This window comes from Myotis yumanensis, unplaced genomic scaffold (genome assembly GCF_028538775.1).
Source record: "Myotis yumanensis isolate MYYU_CA2020_CCGP unplaced genomic scaffold, mMyoYum1.0.hap1 SCAF_23, whole genome shotgun sequence".
NCBI classification, from domain to species: Eukaryota; Metazoa; Chordata; class Mammalia; order Chiroptera; family Vespertilionidae; genus Myotis; species Myotis yumanensis.
In genome coordinates this window covers 3,619,059-3,632,800 of record NW_027223774.1, presented here as the reverse complement: position 1 = coordinate 3,632,800, position 13,742 = coordinate 3,619,059, and the positions used below count along the sequence as shown (strand labels likewise).

The 13,742-nt window shown below is 52.9% G+C and overlaps 1 protein-coding gene across 1 annotated transcript; it reads left to right on the top strand.

The window, feature by feature from the left end:
• The first annotated feature begins 2,481 nt into the window (after positions 1–2,481).
• LOC139000262 (leukocyte immunoglobulin-like receptor subfamily B member 3) lies at positions 2,482–12,257 on the top strand. The gene is given in 20 exon segments (XM_070402516.1): positions 2,482–2,515; positions 2,675–2,710; positions 2,876–3,163; positions 3,309–3,611; positions 3,830–4,133; positions 4,708–4,827; positions 4,829–4,983; positions 5,169–5,453; positions 5,595–5,897; positions 6,116–6,362; positions 6,364–6,395; positions 6,649–7,014; positions 7,114–7,398; positions 7,544–7,846; positions 8,061–8,357; positions 8,618–8,920; positions 9,196–9,237; positions 10,532–10,639; positions 11,659–11,717; positions 11,796–12,257. Coding segments are annotated over 20 exon segments (4,014 nt in total). The 3' UTR covers positions 11,940–12,257.
• Positions 12,258–13,742: the final 1,485 nt, after the last annotated feature.

The following is a 13,742-nucleotide window of genomic DNA, read 5'->3' as shown; positions in this document are numbered from 1 at the left end:
GAAAGAGGACGAGCCCTCCATTCTCCCCTTTCTCTCTCACACACTGATCCAATCCCAGAGTTCTGGCTCTCGGTTCTCCTTCCTGTGACCCAGTTTTCCCCACAGACAAGCTCAGGTGAAGACCCAGGACAGCTTGTTGGTGTGACCCCATCAGCCTCCTTCTGGCCTCCTCCAGACCCTCAGTCTTGGCTCAGGTGTTTCATTCTCATGGTCCCAAACATACCTGTCACCAACCATCCCCTGCACAAAGCCTGTCCACAGGTCCTCCCTGACTCCAGCCACATCCAGGATCTCCACCCGGCAGTCCGTGCTGCTGATCAGGCTGAGCTACACTCTCTAGCCCGAGTGAGGCCAAGGCCTCCTCCAACTTAACTCATCCCGTGAACCGCCTCCCCTCCCCCCACACATCCAGGGTTAGGACCACATCGTGGCCCCTCACGGGGCCCCCTGAGCCCATCTGAACAGAGCTCCCTCCTCTCCTAACCTCCTAGACCGAAAAAACATACATTTATTTCCAAAATATATTCCTTACATTTTGGAAATAAATCAACAGACTTGGCAATAATCAATGTGCGAACCAAAACAGAAGTGAATTTTTTAGATTAAATGATAATGTAAATACTACACATCAAACCTATGAAATGAAAAAATGAAAAACCATGTCTGTTTGTGTGTGTTTATGTGTGTAAGCATATGTGTGAGAGTATAATGTTTGCATAAATGTGTATGTGTGTGTGAGTGTGGGTGAGTCTATATATGTGTGGGCTGTATGAATATATATGTGAATGTTTGAGAGTTGTGTGTGTGTGTGTGTGTGTGTGTGTGTGTGTGTGAAGGTGTATTTGTGTGTTTTGGGTGTGAGTGTATGTATTGTGTGTGTTTGAATGGGCCTATATATGTGTCAGTAGGTGTGTACGTGTGAGTGTGTAGTGTTTGAGCAGGCTACTTCCTCCCTTGACTTCTCAGCAAAACAAAAACCTCCCCCACAAAGATGATGAGAATTTTTCTGGCCTGACATATGGAGGAAATGAAACCAGCCATTCAATGCAGATGGAGATGTTGGTGTTTTGAGAAATTGAAAAGCAGACATGCCTTGTCCAAAAAAGCAGAAGGAAGACTCCAGGTCAGACCCCTCGCGTGGAGTCACCTGGATCATGGCAGACCTTTGCTGGGCTGCGGGGAGGTCATGGCCTTTCCATCAGGTGGTGCTGGGCCAGTGGGTGAGTCCGCGGGACACAGTGAATGTCTTACCTGCCTTACACCATTTACAATAATCAATGTCAGATGGGCGACGGATCAAAACATGAAAAATAAACCAATTACTTTTTCTTTTGTGAAAAGTGGGGAACTATCTTACTAGTTTGTGGGAGACTCATTTTCCTGCGATGTGGACACAAGAACATGAACTTAGCGGGGACATGGACACAGTGGAATCCACTAAGATGAAGAAATTCTGCTCCTTATAGACACCAGTGAGAGAGTGAAGACGATAGATATTTGCGATGTCAAAATGAGACCACGGACTAGCATTCAGATCATTAGGAAACATGTACAATTTATTATGTGGCAGCAGAGAGGAATAGAGAAGCAAGCAAACATTTAACAAGCAACTGATATTGACATGCAAATGTGCGTTGACATTATTTACGGTGATTAGCTGGCCTAGGCTGATGTTTCTCAGTGGTTAGAGCAACAGCCTGACCACCGAAGGGTCACAGGTTTGCTTCCAGGTCAAGGGCATGTGCCTTGGTTGCAGGTTTGACCGTGGCCCTCACGTGGGATGCAACCTATTGACATGTCTCTCACATCGATGTTTCTCTCTCGCTCTCTCCTTCCCTCTCTCCCTTCCACCCTCTCTAAAAATCATTGGAAATAATATCCTCAGGTGAGGAGTAACAAAACAAATTTTAAATAAAAGGTGCTGAGCTTTATAAGTCATTGAAGAAATAAATATGCATCAAACCACAGGGTTGGTACCAACACTTACACTGAATAATGAACATGAAAAAGGCAGGAAACGCAAAAGGTGGGCAGGGATGTGACCTACCAGGACCCTTGAACCAGGGAGAGTCGAGGAAATGCTGAGGCCACTGGGAACCTGCTCAGCAGAGTCTTTGATAAATGAGCTTCCTCAAGAGCTGTGGTTGTGTGTCCCATTGGGCTGTTAAGAGACAGACTCCCAGGGACAGACCCTGGGTCCCGCCCTCACTGAGCAGGAGTCAGACCATCAGACACATGAGACCCTGAGGATCAGGTGAGACCTCAGACACTGCTGACCAGTCTCCTGAAACCTGGACTCCCCGTGAGCCCTCATTCTGGGGAAATGAAGAGCCAGGCCCAGGGCGGGGCTGTTTCCGTGCTGTGGCCTGTGGTAATCCCGAAGGGTTGCAACAGCCTTTAACTCGACACATCCTGTGAGACTCTGTTCTGCAGGCTCAGGCTTCCTCCATCTGCAGAGCAGGAGCCCTCAGAGCAGACACCATGACGTCCATCTTCTCTACTCTTCTCTGCCTCGGTCAGTTGTGGACACGGGGAGGGGGAGCAGGAGGGGCAGCTTCATCCTCTTGTTCGTGGGGAACCTCAGGCTTAGGCAGCTAGAGTGGACAGGGCCCTGATGGGAAGGAAATCAGGTCAGACATCCGGGTGCAAATCTCTCACTGACACTCTCTTCCAGGGCTGAGTCTGGGCCAGAGGATCCATATGCCGGCAGGTGAGTCCTCCCCAGGCTCCATGTCCCTCCTCTTCCTTCACCGCTGGGGCTCAGGAGGGAGCACAGAGATGCTGGGTTGAGGTGATAAAAGAGGAGGTTCTAGCACTAAGCTAGGAAATGACGGTGGGGAACGTGTTGGTAATGCAGCCTCTGGTTTCTTTCCAGGGACCCTCCTCAAACCCATCATCTGGGCTGAGCCAGCCTCTGTGGTGCCCTGGGAAAGCCTGGTGACCATTTGGTGTCAGGGGACCCTGGAGGCCAAGGAGTTCTGTTTTCACAAAGAGGGAAACACATTTCATTGGTGCGGAGCGAATTCACTGCATCCATTGGACAAAGGCATGTTCAGCATCCCAAGCCTGACAGAGAGTGGTGTTGGGATATATCGTTGTTACTATCGCAGCCCCACTGGCTGGTCAGAGCGCAGTGACCCCCTGGAGCTGGTGGTGACGATAGGTGAGAGGACACTCAAGGGTCCCAGCCTCAGGCTCTGCCTTCAGGAAGGGGGTCTGCTCTCAGGGTGTCTCCCTCTCACAGCCCAGCCCTGGGGGAAATTAGGGAGGTGTGAGCTCATGTAACATGCTGCCCCCTCCTCTCCTAGGATCCTACAGCAAACCCAGGCTCTCAGCCCTGCCCAGCCCTGTGGTGACCTCAGGAGGGAACGTTACCCTCCAGTGTGGCTCATGGGAGGGATTTGACAGGTTCATTCTGACTAAGGAAGGAGATCACAGGCTCTCCTGGATCCTGGACTCACAGACACACCTCAGTGGGAAGTTCCAGGCCCTGTTCCCTGTGGGCCCAGTGAACTCCAGCCACAGGTGGACGTTCAGATGCTATGGCTGTTACAGGGACAAGCCCCACGTGTGCTCACAACCTAGTGACCCCCTGGAGCTCCTGGTCTCAGGTAAGTCACATTATGATCCCTTCCATTGTTTCTGGCACCAAACTGGGGTGTTATTAGGGGCATTACTTTGAGTGGAGCCCCATGTGAGAGGGTGAGGTCAGGGCATCACAAGGGCTCTTGGGCCAGAGACACAGAGAGACAGTGAGACCAGGAGGGTAGGCCAGGAGCAGGGTTTTGTGGGAGGAGCAGCCCCAGTAATTCTCATCTGATCTCCCCAGGTGAGTCTGGGAAGCCCTCCCTCCTGAGCCAGCAGGGCCCCATCATGGCCTCTGGACAGAGCCTGACCCTCCAGCGTCGCTCTGATGTCGGCTATGACAGATTCGCTCTGTCCAAAGAGTGGGAATGCAACGTCCACCAGAGCTTTTTACTGCAGCCCCAGGCTGAGTTCTCTCAGGCCCACTTCCTCTTGACACTCAGAGAGGCTGACGGGGGGGCGGGTACATATGCTAGAGAAGGAACAAATTTTTCTTTGAGTGTTTGGCCCAGTAACTCCTCCCTGGACATCCTGGTGGCAGGTGAGGAGCCAGTGGGTTCACTCAGGGACCCAGACTCTGCACAGGCCCTACTGGAGGTCTCAGGGGGTGAGGCCAGAAAGAAAGTGCAGAGCCCCAGGGAGGGAGAGAGACAGGGGGTGGGAGGGGAGTTGGGAGACTCAGAGAAACAGAGACAGACAGAGAGGAGGGTCCTCAGAAGGAGGCCTGGTGACTCTCAGGTCAGAACAAGGTAGGCAGCCCACCCAGCTGAACCTATGAACCAGGAGGTCGCAGTTCAATTCCAGGTGAGTTGCATGCCCAGGTTGCCGGCTCAATCCCCAGGTAGAGGCATGCATGAGGCAGCTGGTCATATCTTCTTTCTCATCATTGATGTCTCTATCACTCTGTCCCTCTCCTTTCCTCTCGGAACCCGATCTGTATTATAAAAGGCCAGTGGCTGAAATGCACAGGAGTTGCATTGATGGGTCTTGCGGTGTGGCGGGTCTGGGGTTCCTCTGGCGGGTTCGGGGTCTTGTGTGATTTCACACGCTGGGCCTCTAGTATATATATATTTAACATACAAGGTGGGCAGGCAGCCCTCACCCTCCCTCCCTCTCTCTAAGACACCTGCCTGACAGACCCTCCCTCTCGGTGCAGCCAGGCCCCAGGATGGCCTCACTAGAGAATGTGACCCTGCTGTGTCAGTCACGGAGCCCAAGGGACACTTTCCTTCTGTCCAAGGAGGAGCAGCTGATATCCTCTGTGTCATAGATCAATGCAGGGAGCTGGGCAGTTCCAGGCAGAGTTCTCCATGAGTCCTGTGACCTCAGTCCATGGGGGCACCTACAGGTGCTACAGTTCACTCAGCCCCTCCCCCTTCCTGCTGTCACTCTCCAGGAGCCCCTGGCGCTCCTGGTCTCAGATGAGGGGCACCTGACCCTGTCCTTTCTAAGCTCAGTCATTGAGGGCCCTGTCCCCAGGAGAGGTGAGGCTAGGATGGAAGAAATACAATAAGAGTGTCTTGGGCTGAGCTCTGGGATGAGGTGGGGAAGGCCTTTGTAATGCAGCATCTTGTTTTCTCCAGGGCCCCTCCGCAAACCCACCGTCTGGGCTGATCCAGGCCCTGTAATCCCCCTGGGGAAGCCCCTGACTATCACCTGCCAGGGGACCCCAGAGGCTGAGGAGTACCGTCTGGATAAAGAGGGAAGCCCAGAACCATGGAAAAGAGAGAAGCCACTGAAGCCTGGGGACAAGGTGATGTTCTCCATCCCACACATGGCAGAGGGTGATGCTGGGAGATATCGCTGTTACTATCTCAGCTCTGATGGCTGGTCAGAGCCCAGTGACCCCCTGGAGCTGGTGGTGACAGGTGAGAGGACACTCAGGGGTCCAGCCTCAGGCTCTGCCCTAAGTAAGGGGGTCTGCTCACAGGGTGTCTCCTTAGATCCCAGCCCTGGGGGACATGAGGGAGGAGTGAGTCCATTTAACATGCTGCCTCCTCCTCTCCTAGGAGCCTACAGAAAACCCAGCCTCTCAGCCGAGCCCAGCCCTGTGGTGACCTCAGGAGGGAACGTGACCCTTCAGTGTGGCTCAGGGGAGGCATTTGACAAGTTCATTCTGATTAAGGAAGGAGACCACAGGCTCTCCTGGACCCTGGACTCATGGAGACAGCCCAGGGGGCAGTTCCAGGCTCTGTTCCCTGTGGGCCCTGTGACCCCCAGCGATAAAGGGCCATTCAGATGCCATGGTTATCACAAGTACAGGCCCCAGGTGTGGTCACACCCGAGTGACCCCCTGGAGCTCCTGGTCTCAGGTGAGTCCCATTATTGTCCCTTCCATTGATTCAGGCAACAAATACTGGGGTGTTATTAGGGTCATTAATTTGAGTGCAGCCCCATATGAGAGGGTGAGGGGAGCACAGGAGCTCTGGAGCCAGAGTCACAGAGAAAGACAGTGAGACCTGGAGGCCAGGACAGGAGAAGGAGGCTTATGGGAGGAGCAGCCCCTGTAATTCACATCTGGTCTCCCCAGGTGAGTCTGGGAAGCCCTCCCTCCTGACCCAGCAGGGCCCCATCGTGGCCTCTGGACAGAGCCTGACCCTCCAGTGTCGCTCTGATGTCGGCTATGACAGATTCGCTCTGCACAAGGAGGGAGAACGGGACCTCCCTCAGAGCCTTGTCCTGCAGCCCCAGGCCCACTTCCCCCTGGACACTCAGAGAGGCTGACCGGGGTGGAGGTATATATGCTAGAGTAGGAAGAACCTTTTCTTTGAGTGGTTGGCCCAGTGACGCCCTTGACATCCTGGTGGCAGGTTTGGATCCAGTGGATTCAGCCAGGCACGTAGATCTGCACAGGCCCTGCTGGGGGTCTCAGGGGGTGAGGCCAGAATAGCATTTAAGGCTCCAGGGATGGAGAGAGACAGAGAGAGGCAGGGGTGGGAGGGCAGAGGGGGAGACTCAGAGAAACAGAGACAGACAGAGAGAAGGGTCCTCAGAGAGAGGCCTGGTGACTCTCACGTCAGAACAAGGTGTGCAGGCATCCCTCACCCTCCCTCCTCTCTCAAGGACAGCTGTGTGACAGACCCTCCCTCTTGGTGCAGCCAGGCCCCAGGGTGGCCTCAGGAGAGAACGTGACCCTGCTGTGTCAGTCCCAGAGCCAGAGGGACACGTTCCTTCTGTCCAAGGAGGGGGCAGCTGATCCCCTCCTGCTTCTGAGATCAAAGCACCAAGCTCAGCAGTTCTAGGTCGAGTTCTCCATGAGCCCTGTGACCTCAGCCCATGGGGGCACCTACAGGTGCTATAGCTCACACAGCTCCTCCCTCTACCTGCTGTCACTCCCCAGTGAGCCCCTGTCTCTCCTGGTCTCAGATGAGGGGCCCCTGACCCTGTCCTTTCTGAGCTCAGTCATTGAGGGCCCTGTCCCCAGGAGAGGTGAGGCTAGGATGGAAGAAATACAATAAGAGTGTCTTGGGCTGAGCTGTGGGCTGAGGTGGGGAAGGCCTTTGTAATGCAGCATCTTGTTTTCTCCAGGGACCTTCCCCAAACCCACCCTCTGGGCTGAGCCAGACCCTGTGATACCCCGGGGGAGCCCCCTGACTATCTCCTGTCAGGGGACTTCAGGGGCCTTGGAGTACCGTCTGGATAAAGAAGGACGCCCAGCACCGTGGAAAAGAGAGAAGCCACTGAAGCCTGGGGACAAGGTGATGTTCTCCATCCCACACATGACAGAGCGTGATGCTGGGATATATCGCTGTTACTCTCTCGGCCCTGATGTCTGGTCAGAGCCCAGTGACCCCCTGGAGCTGGTGGTGACAGGTGAGAGGACACTCAGGGGTCCCAGCCTCAGGCTCTGCCCGTAGGAAGGGGGTCTGCTCTCAGGGTGTCTCCCTCTCACACCCCAGCCCTGGTGGACATGAGGGAGGTGTGAGCCCATTTAACATGCTGCCTCCTCCTCTCCTAGGATCCTACAGCAAACCCAGCCTCTCAGCCCTGCCCAGCCCTGTCGTGACCTCAGGAGGGAACGTGACCCTCCAGTGTGGCTCAGGGCAGGGATTTGGCAGGTACATTCTGACTAAGGAAGGAGATCACAGCCTCTCCTGGACCCTGGAGTCACAGACAAAGCCCAGGGGGCAGTTCCAGGCCCTGTTCCCTGTAGGTCCCATTACCCCCAGCAACAGGGGGTCATTCAGATGTTATGGCTGTTACAGGTACAGCCCACAGGTGTGGTCAGCAGCCAGTGACCCCCTGGAGCTCCTGGTCTCAGGTGAGTCCCATTATTGCTCTATCCATGGACTGAGCTACCAGCCAGGTTTTGGCATCTTTGCTGTAAGGGGAGCCCCATGTGAAAAAGTGGGGTGAGGGGAGCACAGAGGCTCCTGGGCCAGAGACACACAAAGAGACAATGAGATATGGGTGCCAGGCCAGGAGAAGGGTTTATGGGAGGAGCAGCCCCTGTAACTCATGTCTGGTCTCCGCAGGTGCGTCTGGGAAGCCCTCCCTCCTGAGCCAGCAGGGCCCCATCGTGGCATCTGGAGAGAGCCTGACCCTCCAGTGTCGCTCTGATGTCGGCTATGACAGATTCGTGCTGCACAAGGAGCGGGGACGGATCCTCCCCCAGAGCCTTGTCCTGCAGCCCCAGACTGGCCTTGCTCAGGCCAACTTCTCCCTGGACACTGTGAGCAGCTCCGACGGGGGCCAGTACAGATGCTACGGTGGATACAACCTCTCCTCTGAGTGGTCGGCCCCCAGTGACCCCCTAGACATCCTGGTGGCAGGTGAGGAGCCAGTGGGTTCAGTCAGGGACCCAGACTCTCCACAGGCCCTGTTGGGGTTCTCAGGTGGTGAGGCCAGAAGGAAAGTACAGGGCCCCCAGGGAGAGGGAGGGACAGAGAGAGTCAGGTGGGTGGGAGGGGAGAGGGGGAGACTCAGAGACACAGAGACAGACAGAGGCGGTCCTCAGAGAGAGGCCTGGTTACTCTCAGGGCAGAACAAGCTGGGCTGTCAGCCCTCACCCTCCCTCCCTCCCTCTCTCTAGGACACCTGCTTCACAGACCCTCCCTCTCGGTGCAGCCAGGCCCCAGGGTGGCCTCAGGAGATAATGTGACCCTGCTGTGTCAGTCACAGAGCCCGAGGGACACATTCCTTCTGTCCAAGGAGGGGGCAGCTGATCCTCCCCTGCGTCAGAGATCAAAGCCCGGAGCTCAGCAGTACCAGGCAGAGTTCTCCATGAGTCCTGTGACCTCAGCCCACGGGGGCACCTACAGGTGCTACAGCTCACACAGCACCTCCCCATTCCTGCTTTCACCCCCCAGTGAGCCCCTGGAGCTCCTGGTCTCAGGTGAGGGCCCCTCACCCTGTCTGCTGAGCTGTCAGCTCAGGGAACTCTCCCCATAAGGATTATGAGCTGAAAGGGAGTGAGGGACTCTTGGGATGGTCACCCCAAGGAGGTCTTTTCCTTAGAGGCATCCTACCCTGTCCACTCCCTTCCCCTCACCTGGATACTGAAGCAGTGGGAGGGACTCAGGGGCCACAGCACAGATGAAAGAGGATGTCTGTGTGAAATTGGTCCAGCTCAGCCCAAGTCTCTAACCCTCTTCCTGTCCTCATTTCCAGGACCCTCTGGAGGCCCCAGACCCTCACCCACCTCCACAGCTGGTGAGTCCCGGGGAGCTCTGCTCAGAGGGAGCACAGCCCCCCAGAAGTCCTGAGAGTCTGTCAGGGGATCGAGTGACCCAGATCCTCAAGGACGGGCTTGTGTCCCAGGGGGGCTGGGAGTCCCAGGGTCTGAGGCAGGTGATGGGTGGGGTGGTCATGGCAGAGGGGTATGTGGGGCACAGGCTGGGGAGGGGAAGCTGAGCTCATGTGGGGAGAAGGCAGCCCCCACCCTTCCTGCCCCATCCTGAACCCAGGAGGCTCTGAGGATAGGTCTCTCCCACCCACGGTGTGTGAGGGTCTCTGTGGAGAGGTGTTAGGTGCCTACATGTGGGGACGGGGGACGGGGAGCTATAAGGGGTTTTGGTGCCTCTAAAGTCTCTCACCTGGACACGCCCTACCCTTTTGTGGGCCTCAGTGTCTCCACGTGTAAAAGGAGAGAATCCTTGTCCAGAGCTTAGATTTCCTGTCGGTTCTGGCCCTGACCTCCTGGGAGAGGGGCCTCACAGGGAAGCCCCCAGGACGTGATGTATTGGGGCCTGTCCCCTCTTCTCAGTGACGGTGACACTGTACAGGGATGGATGGGCAGGATAAGGGTCCGGGCACCCAGTCCTACGCCTCAGCTCAGGCTCAGCTCAAAGGAGGGAAACAGGGTGGATCAGCCCTGGCTCAGCTCCTGGCTCTGCTGCTCCTGCTGTGGGGCTGGGCGGTCCCTTCTCTCCTCTGAGTGTTGGGTTCCTGTCTGCTCATCCCTGGTCCCATCCTGCTCACAGGCTGCTGGGAGATGAGGTGACATAAGGGCCTCACAGAGCTCAGGAAGGCAGAGCCCCCAGCCCAGCCTGACTTTCCTAGGAGGCTGTCAGAGACACGTGTGTGGAGAGGGATCCACGAGAGACTCAGAGTCCACCCCTCATCTTGCCCCTCCTGTCCCTGCTGTGCTAGGGGCGGGTAATGAGGAAGGACCCTCAGCTCCAGATGAGATGGGGACAGGCCCCTGCAGAGGAGGATCCCAGAGCACAAATCTGCTGTCCACCTGGGAGGTGGGGAGGGGTTTTCATGAGGAGAGCACAAGGAACCCACAGTCCCGGGTTCCAGCCCCAGTCCCGCCCCCTCCAGGCTGGATGACCTGGGGCATGACTGAGCCTCAGTGTAATGGGTGGTGGGGTCAGCAATGTCTGGTGCCTGTCTGCTGTGACGTGAGAGGAGATAAATGACAGACCCAAGCCTGTGCCTCGCACACAGTAGGTGATCATTAAACAGCATCATTGGCTCATTCATGATATCACTAATGTCCTAGGTCTCGAATGGTACTGGATAGCTGTCTTAGTGGCCTTGGTCCTCCTGCTCTCCCTTCTTCTCTTCCTCCTCCTCCGACATCGGCGTCAGAGCAAAGGCAGGACCTCAGGTGAGTAGGGAAGGGGGTGACCTGGGTCACACAATGGGGGGCTCAGAGCACCTGGTACAGGAAACCAAATAGATGGAGAAGGTGAGCTGAGAAAAGGATTTCCCCAGAATCTCAAATCAGAAAACCTAGAAAGAAGACACTCACTGTCAGGACAGATGGACAGAGGTGAGGTCATCTTTCATCCTTCTCAACCTCGTGAATAGGAATCATTCTCACAAGCGCTTTTTCCGAATCCATTGTTAAGGTCATGTGATTCTTATCCTTCATTTTGTTTATGTGGTATGTCACGTTTATTGATTTGTGAATATTGAACCATCCTTGCATCTCCAGAGAAAGTCCTCCTTGGTCATGTGTAGATGAACAAGTGGAATGAAGTTAACTTAGAAGAAGACGCTCTGCCAGGAAAAGGCGGGGAGCCTGCAAGCAGGCCGCTTCAGAACAAAGTCTTGCAAGCAAGACTTATTGTTCAGAGGCAGAACTTTCCTTGACGTGATAAATAGTCCATGAGGGCATGGAAAGCCAGGGAGGGTGCACTGCTGCAGGTGGAAAGAGTCTTTGTATAACATAGGAAATTAATAGTGTAATGTATAACTAAACTTTGATGATTTCATAAGCATGCCTGTTAATCATTGTCACTTACTGTACTCCATTGTTGTTTGTTGTGCTCACCCCCAATAAAAGCCAGAAGGGATCAGAGGGTTTTTGCTACACGCCTGAGCGAGCGGTAGCCCTCTGCTCTACTTCATCCTACGCGCCAAGCTTGCCTCAGTGTCTCCGTTCGCAAACAACATCAACAGTCATGGTGTGTGATCTTTTTAATTTATTGCTGGATCTGGCAACATGAAGATAATTGACAGGAGAATTTCAACGGTGGAATCAAGGAGTCCTTGTTCTGTCTCACTGTCTCTCTCCAGCAGATCAGGCAGGATAAGGACCCCAAGGGAGTCTGTATGCCCAGGAGAACTGCTCAACGTCAAGACTCAGACAGGGAATGACCACCTCTCTTTCTTTCCTATCAGGGGAATGTTTGGACATGAAGGACAGACAAGCAGAAGAGAACAGACAGATGGACAGTCAGGTGGGTCCCATCCTCCCCAGGCACCGAGGCTTCTCAAACCCCAACCATGTTTCATCCATCTCTCTCCCCCTGCTCCAGGCTGCATCCAATGCCCCCCAGGATGTGACCTACGCGCAGTTGAACCTCTTGGCCCTTAGACAACAGACAAGTGCACCCTCATCCTCCCCATCACAGGAGCCCTCAGAAGAGCCAAGTGTGTATGCTGCTCTAGCCATCCAGTAGCTCAGGAGGGATCCAGACCCCACACTCCAGGGAGGGGGCCTGCAGGGACCCCAGTAGGCAGGAAGGTTGCCAACAGTCACACTTGGCTAGTGCCTCACCCACTGTGGAGACCTGAGGTGCCCCTGGGACTCTTGAGGATTCACCTTATTCTATAGTCAAAGATAAGCCAATGTCTCTACATTTGGAAATCAAGGCAACAGACTTCCCAAGAATCAATGTGTGAACAAAAACAAGTGAATGTTTTAACTGGAATTGTAATGTAAATACGACACATCAAAACTATGAAATAATACAATTAAGAACCTTAAAAAATCAATGGCCTAATCTATCATGTCAAGAATTTAGAAAAACAAAACAAAACATTGCATTGAATCTTTAGATCCATAGACAACTAGATGATAAAGATGTGGCGTGTATGCACACTGGAATATAAACCAGCCATAAACAGAATGAAATCCTGCCATTTTGGACCTGAGAGAAATAATTCAGACAAGGAAGGAAGTCACTTACCTCTGGGATTTTTCGCATCCTCAAAGCAAAGGAAACAAAAGCAGATCCATAGAAATAAATAACAAACTGATGGTTGCCAGATGGGAGGGAAAGAAGGATGGGTGGGAAGGGGAAGGGAAGATAGTTAATAATAAATATCATATCCATGTTGTACTGCTGAAACTAATATGACATTGTATGCCAACTATGCTTTAATAAACATGGTCAATTAAAAATTGATTATTTAAACAATAGAAATATTTTTCTAAATGAAGTCGTACAGAGAAAATTATACAGCTTTGCATAGCAAAGAAAACCATCAATAAAATGAAAAGACAACCCACCGAAAGGAGAACTATTTGCCAATACACCTGATAAGGGCTTATTGTCCAACATTTATAAGGAACTTATAAAGCTCAACATCAAAACCCCCAAATAATTCAATTTAAAAAATGGGCAGAGGACCTAGATAGACACTTCTCCAAAGAGGGCACACCAACGGCCAGTAGATATATGAACAGATGCTCAACATCACTAATCATCAGAGAGAGACACAAATCCAAACCACACACCTTTCAGAATGGCTATCATCAATAAATCCACAAATATCTATGCCCCTCTATGATCACAGCAGCCTTATTTACAAAAGCCAAGATCTGGAAACAGCCCAAGTGCCCACCAGCAGATGAAAGCTATGGTATATTTACACAATGGAATATTGTGCAGCTGTAAAATAAAGAAGGAACTCTTACCTTTTGCAACAACATGGATGGACCTAGAGAGCATTGTCAAGTGAAATAAGCCAGTTGGAGAAAGACAAGTTCCCTATGATTTCACTCATATTTGGAATCTAACAAACAAAATAAAATAGTGGAGAGAGACTCGTGTATACAGAGAACAGACTGACAGCTGTCAAAGGAGAGGGGGTTGTGGACTGGGGGGAAGGGCGAATGGATTAAGCAAAGAAATAAAAGAAAGACTCATGGATACAAACAATACTATGGTGACTGACAGAGGGAAGGGTGGGGGGTGGGTAAAAATGGGGTAAGTGGTATGGAAATAGACTAGACTTAGGGTGATAAGTACACAATACCATGTACAGATGATGTAGTGTAGAATCGTATATGTGAAAACTGTATAATTTTATTAACCAATGTCACCCCAGTAAATAAAAAATTCTATAAAAAAACAAAAACATGTAGGCTGTTCGGAAATGTGGTTCCAGTCAGACCCTCAGCACCTGCTATTTTTAGAGTGAGAAGGTGTCACCTTCCTGTGAGGCAAGCACCTTGTGGACAGTGCGTGGGTGGTGGT